The 21254-nt window shown below is 46.7% G+C and overlaps 1 protein-coding gene across 2 annotated transcripts in view; it reads left to right on the forward strand.

The window, feature by feature from the left end:
* The window catches only part of LOC100998183 (E3 ubiquitin-protein ligase HERC2-like), a 60382-nt gene extending 50628 nt beyond the window's left edge, over positions 1 to 9754 (forward strand). For both annotated transcript variants that reach the window (XM_031668912.1, XM_031668913.1), the window contains 6 exons: positions 2287 to 2396; positions 3226 to 3398; positions 4729 to 4902; positions 6713 to 6901; positions 7592 to 7743; positions 8858 to 9754. In XM_031668912.1, the coding sequence (XP_031524772.1) occupies positions 3291 to 3398; positions 4729 to 4902; positions 6713 to 6901; positions 7592 to 7743; positions 8858 to 8963 (729 nt within the window). In that variant the 5' untranslated portion in view covers positions 2287 to 2396; positions 3226 to 3290 and the 3' untranslated portion in view covers positions 8964 to 9754. The remainder of the gene's footprint in view (positions 1 to 2286; positions 2397 to 3225; positions 3399 to 4728; positions 4903 to 6712; positions 6902 to 7591; positions 7744 to 8857) is intronic.
* The last annotated feature ends 11500 nt before the right edge of the window (positions 9755 to 21254 follow it).

The raw sequence follows: 21254 nt of genomic DNA on the forward strand, positions 1-21254 counted from the left end.
AATGTATTAGGCGGGAATTTCCTCGTCCTAATAAGCCTGGGAACCCTACAGGAGACCGGGGCTTATTTCATCCCTTCGGCTTCGACCATAAAAGACGGCACACGCTTGTAAAGGGGCCGTTCATAGGCCTACCTTCAGGGCGCATTCTCTTTCTCAGGGATGTTCCTTGCTGAGAAAAAGAATTCAGCGATATTTCTCCTATTTGCTTTTGAAAGAGGAGAAATATAGCTCTGTTCTGTCCGGCTCACCGGCAGCCAGTTCAAAGTTATCTCTCTTGTTCCCTGAACATCGCTGTTAGCCTGTTCTTTTCTAAGATGCCCAGATTTCATATTGTTCAAACACACATGCTCTACAAACAATTTGTGCAGTTGACACAACCACAGTGTCTTGAGGCAATATTCATCCTCCTCAGCTTACAAGAAAATGATGGGATTAAGAGATTAAAGTAAAGACAGGCATAGGAAAACACAGGGGTATTGATTGGGGAAGTGATAAGTGTCCGTGAAATTGTCACAATTTGCCCAGACGCAAAGAAACACACCGTGGTCCCAATGTCCCACAAAACCCCACTGCCCTTCTGCTTACAGCTTCTTCCAGTCCCTCTGTTCGGGGTCCCTGACTTCCCGCAACAACTACCATGGAACACCTGATTCAGACTTAATTCTAGAAGAACAAGAAGTGACTGTGTTGCTCATGTGACAGCCGTGAAACACAGAATTGACTGGAACAGCTGCGCTGGATTTGGGCCTGTTGAGTGAGGGATTGGAAAGGGACAGTGGCGTCTTTGGCAGCGGAGGGCTGGGAGTGGGCGGGGGAGTTTGGGCTCCTCTGACGCGTGTGTGTGCGTCCAGGCGAGGATGTGGACTCCTGCAGTGAGCTGCTGCAGGAGTCCCTGGACCGGGCGAGCACTTCCCGAGGCCTCGCCGAGGAGAGCACCGGCCCCTGTGTGGCTGGAGGTGGTGGAGAGAGCCACCAGGTTCGGTCCTACTGCGGACGGGTGAAGTTCTTTCCTTTCTGCCTTCGCACGCAGACAGTTGGCCTGCTGGAGGCTGGTTCTACCACCTCGCTTAGAGCCAAGAAGCCTACTAGGTTGGTTTCTCGCCTCTGTTTTCAGCAGGCTCTCGGTGCGTGATTCCGGGTCTGGGTTCTCAGCTTTCCAGGCAGTTTGATTTATGATCCTCTGACGAGACCCAGGAAGCTGTGATACTAAATGAGACGGACGAGGGAGGATGCTTAGAGATTTGGCCATCAATATTCAGAGGGTTGAGCGCTGACATTGTGCTGCCTTCTGTGATGATTAGGAGCTGCCGTTCTGAGTGCAGAGTGGCGCTTGGTTTGAAGTCTTATAGATAATGTAGGAGAAAACAACTACTCAAGATCAAATTGTTTAGTCCTGTAGCTGGTCTTTTCAGTATAAAATATTTTGAATAGGAATCATTTGTGTGTAAGGAAAAACATGAACTCTGGTCGTGGGTGCTAGGCATTTTTTCTTAAGCTAAGGTTTTTCAATGTAAAGAAAATCTAAAATTCAACAGGAAGGACAGGTGCAGAGGAAACTTGAGGCCACGCCTCACTCTTCTTGCCAGAGGTCAGCACTGTGCCTTCCTCTCCAGCGTGCAGGGGCCTTTATGCTTGGTGGATCGTCCCCGGCTGACTAGCCCCTGAGCCTACAGAAGGCATCACACAGAGTTCTAACGCTGGAGGCCCTGAACATAGGCTTGGAGTTGATTTCAAAACTTCAGCTGCAATATTGATGCCATAAGATCTTATCATTGAGTAACATAGAAAAGTGAAAAATATTTTATTGATCAGAGATAGAAAGTAGTGTAGACATTTTGCCTCCAGATTCTCAGGTGGTTTTAGAAATTGGTTCTCTGATTCTGTAGGTGAATGTTGATACTGTTATAGTCTTACACGTCATTGAAACTGTAAAAGATAGCTAGATAGTCTACTCATGTTTTGGATGATGAGATAAATTATTTTGTGCTTCGCACACTTGGAGTATGTCATCTACTGTAATATGGTATATTACATGGTATATATTATATAATATGGTATATTACATGGTATATTAATGAATACTTAAAATATAGTTGTGTAAGCTAATTAATCATATACTTTAAAACCTCTGAATAAATTTGAGTAGCAAGTCTCAGAAACTTGATTCTAAATATTAAAAATAATTCCTTCCTTGGGAGGGAGCGTGTAGGAAACGTGCAGTGTGATTGTAAGCATGCTGTCTGTCTGGAGGTCGCTTTGTTCCTGCATCCTCTGCTTTCATTTCAGGGATGTTCACGGAACGCCAGGCACCAAAGGGCCAGAAGCGTCCCCCTGCAGGACCAGCACTCGGCCCTGGTCATCCTGCTGGAGCTGGCTGTGCAGAGAGGCACGCTGAGGTGAGGGCTGGCGCAGACTGGGAACGCTTTGGGGAAGTGCGTCTGTATCCAAATACCTGTAGCACTGTGTGCATTTCACTGAATCGTTTGTGACTGCAGCAGATGTGTGGTGCTCTGTAACCAGAGAACCACGTCCCAGAGCTCGCTCTCTCTTTACCTTTTCTTCACTTCCTTTTTTATGCTCAGTTTTCTAGTCTGGGAACTGTTCTTTTTTTCTTTTTTTTCTTTCAGTTTTCCTCATTTAATTATTTTTATTCCATGAATTTAAGATCCTAGATCTTTCATGTAAATGTGCTCTTTGAGCTTCTTTTTTTTTTTTTTTTGAGGCAGAGTCTCGCTCTGTCGCCCAGGCTGGAGTGCAGTGGCGCGATCTCGGCTCACTGCAAGCTCCACCTCCCGGGCTCACACCATTCTCCTGCCTCAGCCTCCCGAGTAGCTGGGACTACAGGCGCCCGCCACCACGCCCGGTTAATTTTTTGTATTTTTAGTAGAGACAGGGTTTCACCGTGTTGGCCAGGATGGTCTCGATCTCCTGACCTCGTGATTCGCCCGCCTCGGCCTCCCAAACTGCAGGGATTACAGGCGTGAGCCACCACGCCCGGCCTCTTTGAGCTTCTTAACTGGTCTTTCCTATCAGCAGAAGGCGATGTCATGTGCTAAAATCTCAGTGTCAATTCAGTGATTTAATTACCACGGCTTTACTTTCGTTTCCTTCCAGATCCCAAGTATTTCTTCACTTCTATCTAGCTGTTTGCTTTTATTTTTGATTAACCATGAAAAAAAAAAGTTAATGTGTTTTTACTAGGAATGAATATCTTTTCTCCTTTAGCCAAATGTTGTCTGCCATCCTGTTGTTGCTTCAGCTGTGGGACAGCGGGGCACAGGAGACTGACAATGAGCGTTCCGACCCAGGGCACCAGCGCCCCGCTTTTGCCCTTGCTGCAAAGGTTCCAGAGCATCATTTGCAGGAAGGATACGCCCCACTCCGAGGGCGACATGCACGTGAGTGTCATGATGGAACTTTGTGTTTAGGTGGCACTTGATTCTAGTTATTTTTTAAGCAAGACCAGCGTGCGTGTCCATGGCAGTGTTTTTCTCTGGTGTGTGTGTGTTTGGTGGAAACAGCAGTGAGTCAGATGAGACAGGTGTGGGAGGTCACTTGTTTGTGGAGAAGACTCGAATCAGTGAGCACCGACTTCCTTGTCAGCACAGAACCAAGCTTGAAACACGCACTTTTAAATCAATACCAGAAAAGAACAACGAAAACAGTGGCCTGCTTTGTTGGCCCTTCCTGTGTACTGGGCTCTGTGCAGGGCATGTCACCTGAGCTGTCACTCTGTTGAGTACCAGCTCCCTGCTTAACAGGTGTGGATGCCGCGCTCGGGGAGGAGCAGGTGTGCGGGGCCCTGGGCCTGAACCTCCAGGACTGCTGGTCCTTACAGGTCAAGTACAGGTTGGATTTTGCCAGTCTTTTCGGGAAAGTCTTAGGCATTCCAGTATCGTGCTTTGGTTTAATTTTTCTATTATTTGGCAGTCTTTTTTTTTTTTTTTTTGAGATGAAGTCTTGCTCTGTCGCCCAGGCTGGAGTGCAGTGACGTGATCTTGGCTCACTGCAGGCTGGGCCTCCTGGGTTTACGCCGTTGTCCTGCCTCAGCCTCCAGAGTAGCTGGGACTACAGGTGCCCGCCACCACGCCCAGCTAATTTTTTTGTATTTTTAGTAGAGATAAGGTTTCACCGTGTTAGCCAGGATGGTCTTGATCTCCTGACCTTGTGATCCCCGTGCCTAGGCCTCCCAAAGTGCTGGGAGTACAGGCGTGAGCCACCGCGCCCGGCTTATTATTTGGCAGCCTTTAAACTAATGATAATAGGGCTCTTCTGCCTTTTGAAGAATTAGAATTATGATTTAATTTGCAAATGAAAGTAGGTGTTCTCCAGAGCGGGCAACGTTTAGATTAAAATAAAGGTTTTGGTTTTAGATTTCAAGGCCAGCTTGAGATGCTGTGCTGGGTTCCCCCAGAGGTGGTTCTGCCTTTCTCCAGGGGTCCTAGGCCTGTGGGGTGGTTTGGTTGTGTTGGTAATCTGTGTGGACTCAACTTACCTGTGGTATCATAAATGTATACATGCACAGTCAATGTTGTGGACATGTATACCACAAACTTAGACAGTTACCCAGTTTATATGCTGCATAAATATGTAGATGTGTAGTATAACTGTATCATCAACATTGTCATTTGATGTGTCAGATGAGTCAATACCAAAATATAAAGAGTGGTTAAAGGCTAATTGTGTCACTTTAATTTTTCTGAATGTTTGTTTACTTTTCCTTTCTAGCTTTTGTCTGGTCCCCTGAGCCCCAACGAGAGTTTCCTGAGGTACCTCACCCTTCCACAAGACAACGAGCTTGCCATTGACCTGCGACAGACGGCGGTTGTCGTCATGGCCCACTTAGACCGTCTGGCTACGCCCTGTATGCCTCCGCTGTGCAGCTCTCCGACGTCTCATAAGGTGTGTGCAAGAACCACGTTCTCCATGTGTTTTGTGGCTAGTACCACTTCTAGGTTGTCATCCTGGGCCCGTGTGGAGACTTGCGTTTTCTGGTGTTGATGGGGGGAGCTGGCCTGTGGTTTTAAATGTGTTTGCAGTTGAAGGTGTTATCCGTGTTGAGAGTGAGTGATGAGCAAGCTGAGGTGCACAGGCCTGGGGACCCAATCTGGGGGCCAGGTTCTAGGTTCAGGTGGCACAGCCCCAGAGATCTCCCCTTTATCCACAGCCCCAGGCCCTCCCACCTTCTGCAGGGAGTTCCACAGCCTTCTTTATACTCTCAATGCAGACTGTCTTAGTATGTAATGCTGGTTATGGTAGTGACAGTATAATTCTATATTCTATCTGTTATGTAATAGTAATGGTAATAGTAGTGATTTGCGTGTGTGGAGCACCTGTAGGGTGCAGGCCCGCTGAGGACCTCATGCACGCTATTGTGGATCACTATGTCAATGATAAAACTGCCTTTGGGAATGGTAGTGAACTTTCCTAGGGTAGAACAGTAATCCTAGTTTTGAATCCAGATTTTTTTAACATTTTATTTCTAATATGAAGAGTATTTATTTTGTTTTACAATAAAAAAAAAAAGTCACATGGTTCAAAAATCAAAACTAGGCAGAGACACATTGTCGCTTCCCTTGCCCACCCCTTCTACCCAGTTTCCCACCTGCCCCCTCTCACTTTTCAGTCTCCTCTGTAACCTCCTTGTTCTCTGGAATGCCTATGCTAGTGGTAGCATGTTGCATTACTTGTGTTGCTTATTTTTTTTTTACTAACCATATATACTGGAGTACTTTATCAGAGTGTCACTATTTGTTTTTATAAAGTAGCTTACTCTTCAGTGTGCGGATGTGTCTTTTATGTGTTTTTCTTTAGTGAGTCTCTTATTGGTGGACACTTGGGCTTACTGCCACAGTGTTGCTATACAAGTAGTGCTGAGGGTCGGGTGTGGTGGCTCACGCCTGTAATCCCAGCACTTTGGAAGGCCTAGGTGGGCGGATCACCCGAGGTTGGGAGTTTGAGACCAGCCTGGCCAACTTGGAGAAACCCCGTCTCAACTAAAAAATACAAAAATTAGCCGGGCTTGGTGGCACATGCCTGTAATCCCAGCTGCTCGGGAGGCTGAGGTAGGAGAATCACTGGAACCTGGGAGGCAGAGGTTGCTGTGAGCCAAGATCGCACCATTGCACTCCAGCCTGGGCAACAAGAGTGAAACTCCATCTCAAACAACAACAATAACAACAAACACAAATAGTGCTGCAGGGCCTGCCCTGGAACACGTGTGCTCCATGTGTGCACACGTGTGTGCCTGTGCACATGCGCAGGTGGGGATGCACCTAGTGTGGGCTGGTTGTCACCAGGTTGCTCCTGCACAACTTGATTTTTTCTCACCACCAATAGGGATGCTGGTCTCCCTGCCTCGTGTGTGGGCTTTTGGGATTTTGCCTCCTAAAGCACAAGATGGTGACCCTGATGTAGTTTGAGCATTTTAAAATATATTAGTATTTAAGGGCCATTTATAGTACTTTTTAATGGGCTCTGTTAAAATGAAATGCAATGGAAATGGAAAAATAACGTGTTCAGTTGCTTCATCATACCTGTTAAATGAGGTAATACAGCGTGGTACCAGCCATTTTGATGTTTTGAATCTGCATATTTTCTCTTTATTTGCTTTGTTTTTGTCTTATAATATCTCAGTGTTACTCCCAGTCGTTTTTGTTTTGTTTTGTTTTGTTTGTTGCTGTTGTAAAAGAAAACGTTTACTTTCTTACAGGGATCATTGCAAGAGGTCATAGGTTGGGGGTTAATAGGATGGAAATACTATGCCAATGTGATTGGTCCGATCCAGTGCGAAGGCCTGGCCAACCTGGGAGTCACACAGATTGCCTGTGCAGAGAAGCGCTTCCTGATTCTGTCACGCAATGGCCGTGTGTACACACAGGCCTACAATAGTGACACACTGGTGAGTGTTCTGGGCACTGTGCCTGCAGTGTTCCCTTGCGGGGCAGGGTCTGTACTGCAGATGCACAAACTGTGGGGTTTCTTTCAGCCATTTGATTTCTGAAGATTGATTAAGTTTCTGTTTATTGTATATTATGTTTAATAATCTCAGTTTTAATATTGTCAAGATTTGGGTTGTGAAGATTAGGAAGTCCTTACAGTGAAACTCATTGCTAATCATGAGATTTCCGTTTGTAAACTCACTTTACACATGTAAACTCATTTGACTTTGGGGCCAGGCAGGTGACAGATGAGGGAGTTGGGCCTCATGGGGATAGTGGCAGATTGGGACGTGGCATGTTTTCATTAAAGCGGGGTGTTCCTCCCTGTCGGCTGCATGTCTCTGTGGCACGGGGCTAGCCTGCCCAGCCCCCGCATCGGCTCTGGTCCTGCCTGGCCCCCGCATCGGCTCTGGTCCTGTCCCGGCCTCCGCATCGGCTCTGGTCCTGCCGCGGCGCACTTGGAGGCTGCCCGCTGTTCTGTTGGTGCTGGGTGGGAAGGGCTGGAGAGCCGGCCCCGTGGCCCCCAGAGACTTGTGCCCCACTTCCAGTTAGAGCAGGCGTTGCTCGGGGACACATGATAAAGGAGAGCTGCGCTGGTTTCATTTTCCTTGGACTGATGACGACTTTTCTTCATATTTTTCCTTTTTTAGGCCCCACAGCTGGTCCAAGGCCTTGCGTCCAGAAACATTGTAAAAATTGCTGCGCATTCTGATGGTCACCACTACCTGGCCTTAGCTGCCACTGGAGAGGTGTACTCCTGGGGCTGTGGGGACGGCGGACGGCTGGGCCATGGGGACACTGTGTATGTATTGCTCATTCCTGTAGGGGACACACTCCTCTTTTATGTTGCCATATCCTAAACAGGCTGGAGCGCAGAAGCGTGTCCAGGTGTTTGCCAGCTGCCCTGACGTGTAGCGCTGGGGTGGAGCGAGACACTACGATATGCCCCCTCCTTGGTGATGGCTGAGGAACTCTCTGCCCGTGTGTGGAAGGCAACAGGAATCGGCCTTTCTGCTCTTCTCCACCCCGTGCAGCCTTGGCCGCCTTGTCTCTACTCAAACCGCATCCCCACTGTGGAGTTTGCCAGAACAAATCCCACAGCACTGTTCCTTCCTTCACAAACAGTTCCCCCTGTCTCCCATAGATAAGGTTGTCACCCTTTCCTTGAACCATTAGATTATTTTTACAGGAACAAAAGTCAGCAGTTTCTTCGTAATATCATCCTATTCAGTGGAACCTTTTATTGTGAAAGAACAGAAATAAAGTTGTTACAAATGCCAGGTTGTAAAAATTGAGAGGTCTGCCAGCCCCATGAGTGATGGGAACCCTCTTGTACTTTGCTGTTGTGCGTGGAACTCTGGCATTAGGTTTGAATGAAGGATGTATGTACAGACCAACGCAGCAAGCCCATTTCATGCGGTCCAGAGTCCTGAGCACAGAGTGGGCAGTGCAGAGCTTGAAATAAGCCCTTGTGTCCCTTGAGAGGAGCCCACAGGGCATGGCCAATGCACACCACAGGGTGGAGTTGAGGGCATCATTGCCGACAGCATCCGCTGGGAAGATCCCAAACTGGGAGAAAAGCAGAGTGATGTGTATTGTGCGGTACATGTATGCCAAGCTCAGAACAGCCCAACCCTGACAGTGTTGTAAGGGATTCAGACAAATGTTGTAAAACGAGTGAAAAAGAAAAGATTGATCTGCATGGAATTTATAGCTGTTACTCTCACACTGGATCCTAAGGGCTGGGATTGACATGGGGTTCACTGGACTTGAAAGGCATCGAAGTACAGGACGGGGTGGTATGTCTGCTTACTTCCTTTAGGTATTTATTACTGACTTTGTGTAAAATATTTCATAGTAAAACAATTCTCAGTGCAGAGTAAGTGCTGGGATGAGTAACTTATCCCTTATTCTAGGACTTCAAGGAAGGAAGAGAGATCAGTGCAGATGGCAGAAGCTGGAGATAACCTTTTGGGGAAGTTGAAACTTAAGCTGAATAAGGGAGAGGTTGTACTCGGGTAGAGTCATTGGACTGTCGCTGTGTGCGCCTGTGCCACTGTGTGTATTTTGCAAACTAGTAGGTCACAAAGTGAGTAAACCATGCCTTTGGAGAGGCCTGGCTTCTGTAGATTCTCAAGAAAATGTCATCCATCATAGGAACGTATTCTGGATCCTAAGAATAGGATATTTTGTTAACTTTGCAATTTCTTCAACTAGTAAGACTTCTCTACCCTAATCCCCACTGCCTCATACTTTTCATTTGTAAAATACAGACTGCAGAGTGCTGGCTTCATTCCATCCACATTCATTTAACAAATACCTGTAAATGTCAGTCAGCTTTGAGGCTTACATACAACCAGATGACTGAGTTTCGGGTGTAGAGTTGGATGGGTTTTGGCCAGTGCCCTCAGCTGGGGAGTCACCACCATCAAGACATGGGGCGTGCCCGTCGCTTCCAGGGCCCTGTTTGTACCCTTTGAGTTGATCCCCACTTCCTCCCTCCAGTTCCTGACAACCTCCGATCTGCCCTCTGTTGTTACTATTTTGTCTTTTCCATAAGTTAATATAAACAAAGCCATACAGTGTGTGGTGTTTTGTTTCTGGCGTCTTTCACGTAGCATGATGTCCTGAGATCCAGCCGCGTTGCTGGGTGTGTGGGTAATTCCTTCCTTCTGTTGCAGATGGACCGTGGCTTTGGGCCATTGTGAAGAAAGCTGCAATGGACTTTACTGTACAAGTCTCTTTTTTTGAGATGGAGTTTTGCTCTTGTTGCCCACGTTGGAGTGCAATGGCGTGATATCAGCTCACTGCAACCTCAACCTCGGGTTCAGCGATTCTCCTGCCTCAGCCTTCCAGTTCGATGGCATTACAGGGGCCCGCACCATGCTCAGCTAATTTATTTTAGTAAAGCGAGTTTCCACCACATTAGCCAGGCTGGTCTCCAAACTCTGACCTCGGGTGATCCGCCCTACCACGCTTCAAGATGCTGGGATTACGAGGTGTGAGCGCCATGCCCAGCCTGTTGTGCAAGTCTTTCCTGCTGTTTTGTGAATTTCTGCTGGATGCGCGGCGGCGTCGGGTTCAGCCCAACAAAGTCGTAGGTATTGGGTGTTTTAATTCTCTCTTCCTTGTTTTGTAAGGTGCCTGGAAAGAGTGAAGCAGCCTGATACTCTCATAGTCTCCATTTAAGATAGTAAATTTCAACTTTATAACACTAATAAAAATAACACCAAAGAAGAAAAAGGGCATTCATGTTTATTCCCGCTTCTCCCAAAGGCCTCTGGAGAGAACTAAGGTGATCTCGCCTTCTCTGGGGAAAGCAGAGGCTGGGGTGTGTAAGCTTGCGGGAGCACCCACAGCGGCCAGCCATCACTGCCTAGGAGGAGCACAATACACGGGGGCCGCCCAGACTACAGCCGGCTGGAGCCGCAGTGCGTCTGCCCTGCATGAGTGGGGCATGCAGGAGGTGGCCTCTCACGGGACTTAGGAACGGCCGTCCTATCTGTTTGAAGCTCCAGTGAGGGCAGAGGGCCATTCCAGTGCTATTGCTGAGCCCAGGACTGAAAGGTCATCGATATTGGCGTGTGGGAGTGGGGATGCCAAACCCCCTGGCTGTCACTGAAGCCGAATGTGATTCTCGCCACCCAGGACAGGGCCTCGAGGACACACATGGCAGCTTCCCTGGAGGAAGTGAGATGAGTACAGTGGGCCTCACGAGGCCGCCCACCCTGTCGTGCAGTGGGTGTGGGATCAGTGGCATTGGTGAAGAGGCCGCGGTGGTTATATATGTGTATATATATATTTATATTATTTTCTTCCCTATGCTTGCTTTGAGTTTATTTTGCTGTTGTTTATCTAAGTAGTTGAGGTGGGAGCTTATTGATTTGACAGGGCTTGTTTGCCTGGGGCCTGTCAGCAGGTTAGCAGCTGCCGCCATTCCTGTGTGGGCATTTTATTTTATTTTATTTTATTTTTATTTATTTATTTTTTTTGAGACGGAGTCTCGCTCTTTCGCGCAGGCTGGAGTGCAGTGGCCGGATCTCAGCTCACTGCAAGCTCCGCCTCCCGGGTTGACGCCATTCTCCCGCCTCAGCCTCCGAGTAGCTGGGACTACAGGCGCCGGCCACCACGCCCGGCTAGTTTTTTGTATTTTTTAGTAGAGACGGGGTTTCACCGTGTTAGCCAGGATGGTCTCGATCTCCTGACCTCATGATCCGCCCGTCTCGGCCTCCCAAAGTGCTGGGATTACAGGCTTGAGCCACCGCGCCCGGCCACATTTTATTTTTTAAGCATGAGAGTTGGGATGGAATGATTGACACTCTGAATTGTCTCTGGTTAGTATTGTTACATTTCTTAATGTTCGGCCACTCTTGATTCCATGTGATAATTTCTGCTAAGTCTTTCCGTGTTCTATAGTCTGACGCTGAAGTATCTGCTTGCTTTGAATTTTGCCTTTGTGTTTGTGTTCCTAACTGAGATCATCCTCATCTTTTTTCAGGGGTACATGATGAGGTTTGATGGTTAAAGTGACGTTAATTTTTTAGAAACGACTCGTCTGTCAGTATTGTGGGGGTCTGTCCTTGGCATCTTGTGTGTCTCTGGCGTTGTGGAGTCTTTCTGTGAAATCGGCTGGGACCTGTCGGCTGCTTTCTCTCCACACCAGAAGTTGAATGGCAGATTGATGAATTGAGTGACTTTTGGGCATTCTTGGTCAAGATGAAAAATCATTTCCAGATGCTTCCCTAGCCATATCGCTGCCCGTTGCGGGACCCAGACATTAATCAGGTATGCTGTTTCTGCTACCTTGGTCCTGAAGCCAAGGTGGTCTCCTCTGAAAGGCTCCTGCTGTCAGGAGCTTTCAATTTGACATCTAGATCATTTAAAATATCTATTTTGCTGTCGATACAGAGTGAGTGGTAGACCTTAAAATATTTCCTGGTTAAAAGTTTTGTGAGGTGTGAACTGTGTCAGGAACCCCAGCCTGGCGTTCTTTGAGTGTAGTTTTCGTTTTTTTTTGAGACAGAGTCTACTCTGTCGCCAGGCTGGAGTCGCGGTGGTAGCGACCAGCTCACTGCAAGCTCCGCCTCCCGGGGTTCACACCATTCTCCTGCCTCAGCCTCCGGTAGCTGGGACTACGAGCACCGCCACCGCGCCCGGCTAGTTTTGCTGTTTTTAGTGAGGCGGGGGTTTCACCATGTTAGCCAGGATGGTCTGATCTCCTGACCTCATTGATACCCGCCTCGGCCTCCCAAAGTGCTGGGATTACAGGCTTGAGCCACCGGCGCCCGGCCATTAGTTGCTACTTTGGGGTGAAGTTTGTGATGATACGTTGAGTAAACTGCCTTGAACAGGCTGTGGACAGCGTCTTCCTCCACACTGGTGTTTCTTTAGTGCAGATCTTGTAGGGAAGTGTCCTGCTGTGCGTTGATTATTTTCTGAAGGCTGACAGTTACGGTGAGAAGTATCTACCTGTAGTCTGGCCTTGGGGGACAGTGGGGAAATGGCCGAAGCTGGACTCGTGAACAGCATAATCTTCAGCACAGCTTGTGAAGTGCACCTCTGATCTCTGTGTGCGGGTCTGCTGTGCTGCTTTCATTGACTGCGTCATAGTGTGTCATCTCCAGTTTCGGTTAGCTCGGGGTCCCGGCCTGCTTGCAGGTGGAGTTGGATTGGTGTGCAGAGCCCGCCCACTCATTTTACCCACATTGTCTGTGGCTGCTTTCCTGTGACAGTGGCATAGCTGGGTCGTTGGGACAGAAGCCCACAGGAACTAAAAATATTTACCATCTGATGCGTTGAAATAAGTTGCCTATCTTTAGTTATTACAAAATAGAGCGTGGGAACTTGTGGGCAATCTGATATCTTCTCTGATTTCTTTCCTGATCTTTTACAGTTTTCACCTTCATGTAATTTCACTTTTTTTTTGGAAGACAGAGTTCACTCTCGGATGCAGTGGTGCAGTCTGGGCTCACTGCAATCCCACCTCTGGGGAGGTCAAGCAATTCTCATGCCTCAGCTGGATTATGGATGTTCACCACCACACCTGGCTAATTTCTCTATTTTAGTACAGACGGGGTTTAGATCATGTTGCCCAGGCTGGTGTCAAACTCTCCGGGCTCAAGTGATCTGCGGCCTCAGCCTCCCAGAGTGCTGGGATTACAGGCGTGAGCCGATGCTTAACCTAACAATTTTGTTTTAGCAATTCACTTTCATTAAGTTTTTGCAAAGTTTTCAGCTTACTTTTTCACAGTAAAACAAAACTATTTACATTTGCAGTTGTATTTTATCCCTTTATGTAATATTTAATCAACACATAATTATGCTGATATGCAGTTGGGAACCGTACAGTGGTACGGTTGACCAGCGGTCAGCCGCAGTGGCAACAGAAGCAGGCAGGCAAATGGGAGGGTGGTGCGGCATCTGCAGTGTGCGAGACTGATTGAAATGAGTGTCCTGCGGGCAGTGGGCCTTTGGTTCTGTGAAGCAGTGAACATTGAGCCCAGGCTAGTAAGAGTCAGGACTTGGTTTTTCATGTAATGAAAACAAAAAGAAAACTCCGCCTTCCCTTTCTTTCTTGCTTCTATATCAACCTCAGGTGTCACCTAGATTTCATTTGCTCAGTAGCCTCCCTTGTAGTATTAACCGTGCACATGGGTGGTCTACATTAGTGTGCGTTTTTCATTAGATTATTGTCAGTCATTTAAAATTTTTCATTAAAATGCACAGTTGTTATTTAAATGCATTTGTATTTATTAGGGCAAGTGTGGTCTTGGAGAGATGGTGGCAACTATGGGAAATTGGGCAGAGGTGGTAGTGATGGCTGCAAAACCCAAAGCTAGTTGAAAAGCTTCAAGACTTGGATGTGGTCAGAGTCTGCTGTTGAAGTCAGTTTTCCGTTCCTTTGTGAAAGATGGCCAAGTTTATTCATGGGGAAAAGGTGACAACCAGACTTGGACAGACCAGAGGACATGTTAAGATTGCCAAAACTCTTGAAGGCTGTGAAGGTGAGGTGCAAGCGTAAACTGTTAAAACCCTTCAGGACCGTTTCTTTAGTGATGTTTTAAAGTTTGCAGGTTTTTGTGTTCTTGACCTGACATTCCGTGAATGGACTGTCATTAGAAACTTTGACAGCAAGCTTGGTGCGAGTTGATATATCTCGAAGAAGTGGGTATGTCTCATACAAATGACTTGGAATTATTCTTACCAAATTTAATTTAAACCCATTGAGTTTTACAAACATCGCCACTTTCGTGGCAGGCTGTCGTCCCTCCCGGCAGGCTGGACTCGGGAGGGTTCCCTCTGTGTGGTGAGGTCACCTGTACTTGTACTGCGGACACACTGAGACATGGTCGCGTTGTGCTGTGGGGCCACATTGGTGGGATTGGGTCCACCTGGGATGCTCTGATATGAACTCGTCCTTGGTAGGTGATTCCTGCTTGCTCAGTTGCAAAAGGTGTCCCAGCGTGCATTGTGGTTGGAGGGAACATATGGAAGCCAAGATGTGTAGATATGAGTGCGCCTTCAGTGTGGGCTGTGAATTTTTCAGGCAGAGATGGGGCCTCTTAGAAGACCCTGAAATTCTTCTATGGTGTTCTTACACAGGGATGTTGCAGCTGCTGGAAGTTGGGGTGAGGCCATCAAACTGTGATGGTGGAAGGATTTTTCTAAGGTAAAACTGGGCTTTTCTGTACCACTTGGCCTAGTGTGGTTGGGTGATAGTCTTCATCCTAGTGAGAACTGGTGAAGGGCAGACAAGCTGACAAGAAAGTAGGGAGAAGGGAAAAGGCAGCGGAGGTACATCAGATGGACTCTTCAGGTTCTCTCTCTCAGGGGTGAGCTGACCTTTTTCTTAAAGAGGCGGAGTAATGACTGAAGCAGGACCTGGCTGTGTTCCAACATAGCGTCTTCCCAGAAGCCCGGGCCTTGGGCTGCGCTCTGTGTGTGGGGTCTGTAGTTCGTTGGGTCCTGGTACTACACACATTCTTTTGTGTTTGCTTCTTTACCAAGTGGGTTTGGAAGTGGGACTTTTAAGTGAGACCTGCCAGTTCCTTTCTCCATGAGTTTTATTTTAAAGCATGTTAGTGTCTTGATGACTACAGAGGTTTTGTGTGCCCTCTGGGGGTATGTATTATGTTCTGAGCTTCTGAGATAAGTGGCAGAGTAATAAGTTTCCTCTGTCATTGAATGGTGTTTGTGAATTTCATGTGCCTTCTTGTTTATATTCCCCTCCATTAGTATAGGAAAGCTACGACGGTCATTAGATATAGAAATCGTTTACTTTCAGAGTATTTAATTACTGTTGATAAACACCTTTTGTTGTTGCTGATGTTAACTTATGGTAGGATCCTAGGATAGAATTGTTCCCCTAACTGCAGTGTGGTTTTTCAGCTGAATTATTTTCTTTTATATGTTGACATTTCTGAGAAACACCATTTGTGTTGGTCATGTTAGATTTACCAGGAACGAAAAATAGAATATTTAAACAATAAGTGTTTAAATAGAAACAATGTTTTAACTATTGATATCACCTAACTCTGAGAGAAAAATAGATTTCCTCTTAGGAAGCCTTCCTCAGTGAAGAGTGTGCTGTGTATTGTTATATCTGGGATGGATGAATATGATCTAATAGTTAATTAAAAGCACCTTGTTTCTCTCTGAATGAAAATCTGAATGAGGAAGAGAAAAAAGAACAGGTTCTTTACGTATCCTAGCATTATGATCTTTGTAGACTGTGGGTCCTAACAAACTGTAGCTAACAAAATACAGGAGTTCTAATAACACACCAAAAGCAAATGAATTGTGCTTAATATTAAAGCAATAGATTATCCTCAAGAAGTTAATATTAAAAGCTTTCTGGCCTGAATGGCCGAGTGGAAATACCTATCTTTCTTGCAGCAGAAGTCCTAGGCTTGAAGCTGCATCTGCATCCCTCTTTCCTTGTAGGGAAGAAGGTGATTGATGTGGCTGCCGGCTCCTGCTGCCTGGCTCTGCCTGAGGACATGAGGTCCACAGCTCGGGGAGCAGCGACTTCAGTGCCAGCACTTTGACACCTTGCGTGACCAAGCCAGAACCTGCAGCATTGCGGGACTGGACGCAAACACACAGTGGGAATTGCCTGTGGGCCTGCCCAGGTACGGAATATAGAGCTTGATTTGGTGTTTAGGAGGATTTTGGTTTCCAGTTGTTCATTACCAGTATATAGAAAATGCCACTGAGGGCCGGGCGCGGTGGCTCAAGCCTGTAATCCCAGCACTTTGGGAGGCCGAGACGGGCGGATCACGAGGTCAGGAGATCGAGACCATCCTGGCTAACACGGTGAAACCCCATCTCTACTAAAAATACAAAAAACTAGCTGGGCGAGGTGGCGTGTGCCTGTAGTCCCAGCTGCTCAGGAGGCTGAGGCAGGAGAATGGCGTAAACCCGGGAGGCGGAGCTTGCAGTGAGCTGAGATCCGGCCACTGCACTCCAGCCTGGGCGACAGAGCGAGACTCCGTCTCAAAAAAAAAAAAAAAGAAAAAGAAAATGAAAATGCCACTGAGTTTTGTTTGTTGTTCTTACGTCCCGCAGTTGTGCTAAACTCATTTATTATGAGCTTCATTGTAGTTTCCTTGGGTTTTCTTCATGAACAATTGTACTATCTGTATAGAGGGGCAGTTCCATTTCTTCCTTCCCAATCTGCTTGCCTTTTATGTCTTTTCCCGGCCTGGTTGCCCTGGCCAGGACTTGCGGTGTGAAGCTGAGTAGGAGAGGGGACAGTGGGTGCCCCGCCTTGCTCCGGACTGTAGGGGAGGGCAGTTCAGTCTTTCACCATCAGCTGTGATGTTGGCTGCGGGTTTTTATGTAGATGCCTTATTCCCAGATTAAGGCAGTTTCTTTAATTCCCCCTTTTAGAAGCTTTTAAAAAATCCTGAATAAAATTTGTTAAATGCTTTTAATCATCTCAAATGAAATGGTCCTGCAGTTTTCCTTCTTTAGTGTGTTAGTAGGGTATATTACATTGATGATTTTTCCTTTTTTTTTCTTAAACTTTTTTTTTTCTTTTTTAGACATAAGGTTTCACTATGTTGCCCAGGCTGGTCTTGAACTCCTGAGCTCAAGTGATCTACCTGCCTTGGCCTCCCATTGTGCTGGGATTACAGGTGTGAGACACTGCACCAGCCTGATTTTTAAATACTGACCAAGCCTCGTATTACTGGGATAGGCATCACTTGGCCACAATTTACCACCCTGTTTCTTTTCTTTCTTTTTTTTTTTTTTGAGACAGAGTCTGGCTCTGTCACCCAGGCTGGAGTGCATTGGTGCAATCTCAGCTCTCTGCAACCTCTGCCTCCTGGGTTCAAGCAGTTCTCCTGCCTCAGCCTCCTGAGTAGCTTGGATTACAGGTGTGCACCACCACGCCTGGCTAATTTTTGTTGTTGTTGTTGTTGTTGTTGTTTTTGGTAGAGATGGGGTTTGATCATGTTGGCCAGCCTGGTCTCCAGCTCCTGACCGCAAGTGACCCACCCTCCTTGGCATCCCAAAGTGTTGGGATTAGAGGCGTGAGCCACCGCGCCCGGTCCTGTTCTGTTCCTATCTTGCTAACTTTGACTTGCTAACACGTTGTTGAGGATTTTTCTGTTGATGCTCATCAGGGATGTTGGTTTGTGGTTGTCTTTCTTTGTCTTATACTGTCTTGTCTGACTTTCTGTCAGGGGGAACCTGACGTTATACAAAGTATTGGCGTGTATTCCCTCTGTTCCCGTTTTCTATAAGGGATTGTGTAGAATTAGTGTTATTTTTTCTTTACATGTTTTTGAATCCATCTGAACTCTGAAGATTTCTTTCTGTAAGATTTTAGTCAGCCAGGCTGCATGTGGCTCATGCCGGCCATCCCAGCACATTGGGAGTCTGAGTATGGTGGATCATCTGAGGCCAGGAGTTTGAGGCTTTCACTGGCTAACATGTGGAAACCCCATTTCTACTAAAAATAGAAAAATTAGTCAGCTTGTATGTTTGTAATCCCAGCTACTCAGGGAGGCTAAGGTGGTGAGAACCGCTGAACCCAGGGGAAGAGATTGCAGTGAGCCGGGATTCGGGCATTCATTGCACTCCAGCTTGGCAACAAGATGCAAAACTCCAGCTCAAGGGGAAAAAGATTTTACAAATTCCATTTCTTTAACAGATATAGAACTGTTCAGATTACCTGTTTGTTTCTAGGAGGATTTTCCTGGTTTGTGACGCTCAGACATTGCTTTACTTATCTACATGGTCTGATTTGTACGCGGTCGAAGCCTTTCTCCGGGGTGGTATTCTCTCTTGCTAACCTGTCTGACATCTGTAAATGGCAGTGATGTCCTTCATTCATTCCTGATACTGATAAGTTGTATCTTTTCTGTTTTTCTTTGTCAATTTTGCTAGTTTTTCAATTTTGTTGATCTTTCAAAGAACAATCTTTTGCCTTCATTAATTGTTCCCTTGTTTTTCCTTTTCAATCTCATTGATTTCTGCTTTTGTCTTGGTTTATTTGTCCCTTTGGCTGTTTTATGCCTTCACTTGCTCTTTTTCAGTTTCTATGTGGGAAACGAGATTGCTGATTTACGCCCATCTTTTTGTAATATATAATCATTTGAGGCTAAATTTTCCTCTAAGCAGTGCTTTAATTGGGCCTGTCACCTGGTGTGTTTTCATTTATGTTCAAAATATTTGTAATTTCTGAGAATTGTTCTTTTGACCCATGGATTATTGTTATTATTATTATTATTTTCGAGATGGAGTTTCGCTATTGTTGCACCAGGCTGAAGCGTACGACATGATCTCGCTCACTGCAACCCTCTGTCTCCTCCTGGGTTCAAGTGATTCTCCTGCTCAGCCTCCTTGTTGGGCTGGGACTACAGGTGCCCACACCATGCCTAGCTATTTTTCAGGGAGCTTTTCACCAGAGACAAGCCTGCTGGCCAGGCTGGTCTTGAACTCCTGGCCTCAGGTGATCCTCCAGCCTTGGCCTCCTCCCACAGTGTTGGGATTACAGGCGTGAGCCACTGCACCCAACCTGACCCATGGATTATGAAGTATGTTTTTAAATTTTGAAATGCTTCAGATTGTTCTGTTAATGATTTCTTAGGGAAAACCAACTGTATATGATTTCATTTCTTTTAAATGTGTTAAGATTTATGTCTCAGGATATGTTCTCTGTTAGCAAACATTCTGTATGTGCTTAAAAGCATAAGTGTATGGTTCAGGCTGTGGCTCACACTCTGTAATCTCAGCACTTTGGGAGGCCAAGGCAGGCACATCACGAGGTCAGGAGATCGAGACCATCCTGGCTAACATGGTAAAACCCCGTCTCTACTAAAAATACAAAAAAATTAGCCGGGCGCGGTGGTGGGCACCTGTATTCCCAGCTACTCGGGAGGCTGAGGCAGGAGAATGGCGTGAACCCGGGAGGCAGAGCTTGGAGTGAGCCGAGATCTCGCCACTGCACTCCAGCCTGGGCAACAGAGCGAGACTCCATCTCAAAAAAAAAAAAAAAAAATGTATATGTATTTTGCTGTTGTTGGATGAAGTGTTCTATAAATTAGATCCAATTTATCGATGGTGTTCTACAGTTCTCCTAGATTTTTGCCGATTACTTGTTCTCTCACTATGAAAGGTAGTGTGTGTGTTCTATGCGTCTTAACAATTCGTTGTCTAGTTAGAGTTGCTATTGTACCACTTCAAGTGGATGGAGATCCTCACTGCCATCCATGAATGTGCATTTATCATTTTGAGAGTGAAAAGATTATTAAAATTGCTTTTACTTTTTTAGGTATGGCCAAATGAGATGGGACTAGTGAAATTGGCAGGAAAATTGGAAGCTGACAGTGTGTGAGCTAGACACCCATGAATGCCTTTGGACTGGGCGGTGAGAGGGATGATAGGTGATAATATAAGGCGGCTCCATCACACATGCTGGGGACTTCTGTGGAACAGACCAGCAGCTGCATTTGGAGATTCATTTTCGATTGTCACGTTTCCTCTTAGAGCTTTGCTTGGTCATCGTGTTCTGAGTGGTCCATTGGACTCTGTGTCCCTTTTGTGGTGGACATTTGCTCAGTGACTTTTGAGCAGCTGGATCTCCTGCTGCGGCAGGTGAGGGAGGGGATGGATGGCTCCGCGGACTGGCCCCCGCCCCAGGAGAAAGAGTGCGTGGCCGTGGCAACGCTGAAGCTTCTACAACTTCAGGTGTTCACGATTTCCCTTCTTCTTGCTCCTTTTATAAGTGTCTTAGGGATTTGTAAGAAGGTTTATGTATTTTGAAAGGCATGGGTTTTAGCCTATTCGGTGAAGTATTTTAAAGTAAGATTGTAATGCGCTCATAATGGATGCGAGGCTGAAACAACTTGATCTGGTGATTTTATGTTTGTGCTGGAAGTCAGCCTCGGCACGCAGGAAGAGCGTGCATGGATTGTGTTATTTTTGCTATGATGAGTGTGTCAGCATTCTTCCTGTTTTACTGTTGTTGTGTGTGCAGAAGTGACTGGGTGAGATCACAGGTGATGGGGGGAGGCGGTGCTCAGCTGAGAGACAAACAGCCACTCTGCATTGTGATAATGGAGGTCTGTACAAAAAGCCACCAAGTGTGGAAGCATAGACAAGGGAGAGATTGTTTCTTTGCAGGAGTGTGGAGCTCAGGAATGGCTTCACCAAGGAGGTGACGTGTGAACTGGGTCTTGTGGATAATGTAAGAGTTCTCTAAGTGACAAAGTGAGATGGGCCCTCCAGGTGGAGGTAGGACAGTGTCTGCAATGGCTGAGGAGCTGTGGTGTAGCAAGGTTCCAGGGAACCCAAGAGATTGGGGAGAATGCAGTTGCCTTTAAAAATCACAGACACCACATCCATCCACCTGATGGACTTAGGGAACAATTAAACACCAAAACTAAATGACAGCTTCCCCTGGCTCATGCAGGAGCAGAGTAAGAACTGAGGGAATCCCGCCAAAGAAGAGAGGCTGGGCTCTGGGCAAGCCCTGCAAAGTGGTGATGGTGAAAGGCACAGATGGCAGGGCGCAGTGGCTCATGCCTGTAATCCCAGCACTTTGGGAGGCCGAGGCAGGTGGATCACTTGAGGCCAGAAGTTCAAGACCAGCCTGGCCAACATGGCAAAACCCTGTCTCTACTAAAAATACAAAAAATTAACCGGGTGTGGTGGCGTGCGCCTGTAATCCCAGCTACTTGGGAGGCTGAGACAGGAGAATCACTTGAACCTGGGGGTCAGAGGTTGCAGTGAGCCAATATCGTGCCACTGCACTCCAGCCTGGGTGACAGAGCAAGACTTTGTCTCAAAAAAAAAGAAAAG

Source organism: Papio anubis, chromosome 7 (genome assembly GCF_008728515.1).
Source record: "Papio anubis isolate 15944 chromosome 7, Panubis1.0, whole genome shotgun sequence".
NCBI classification, from domain to species: Eukaryota; Metazoa; Chordata; class Mammalia; order Primates; family Cercopithecidae; genus Papio; species Papio anubis.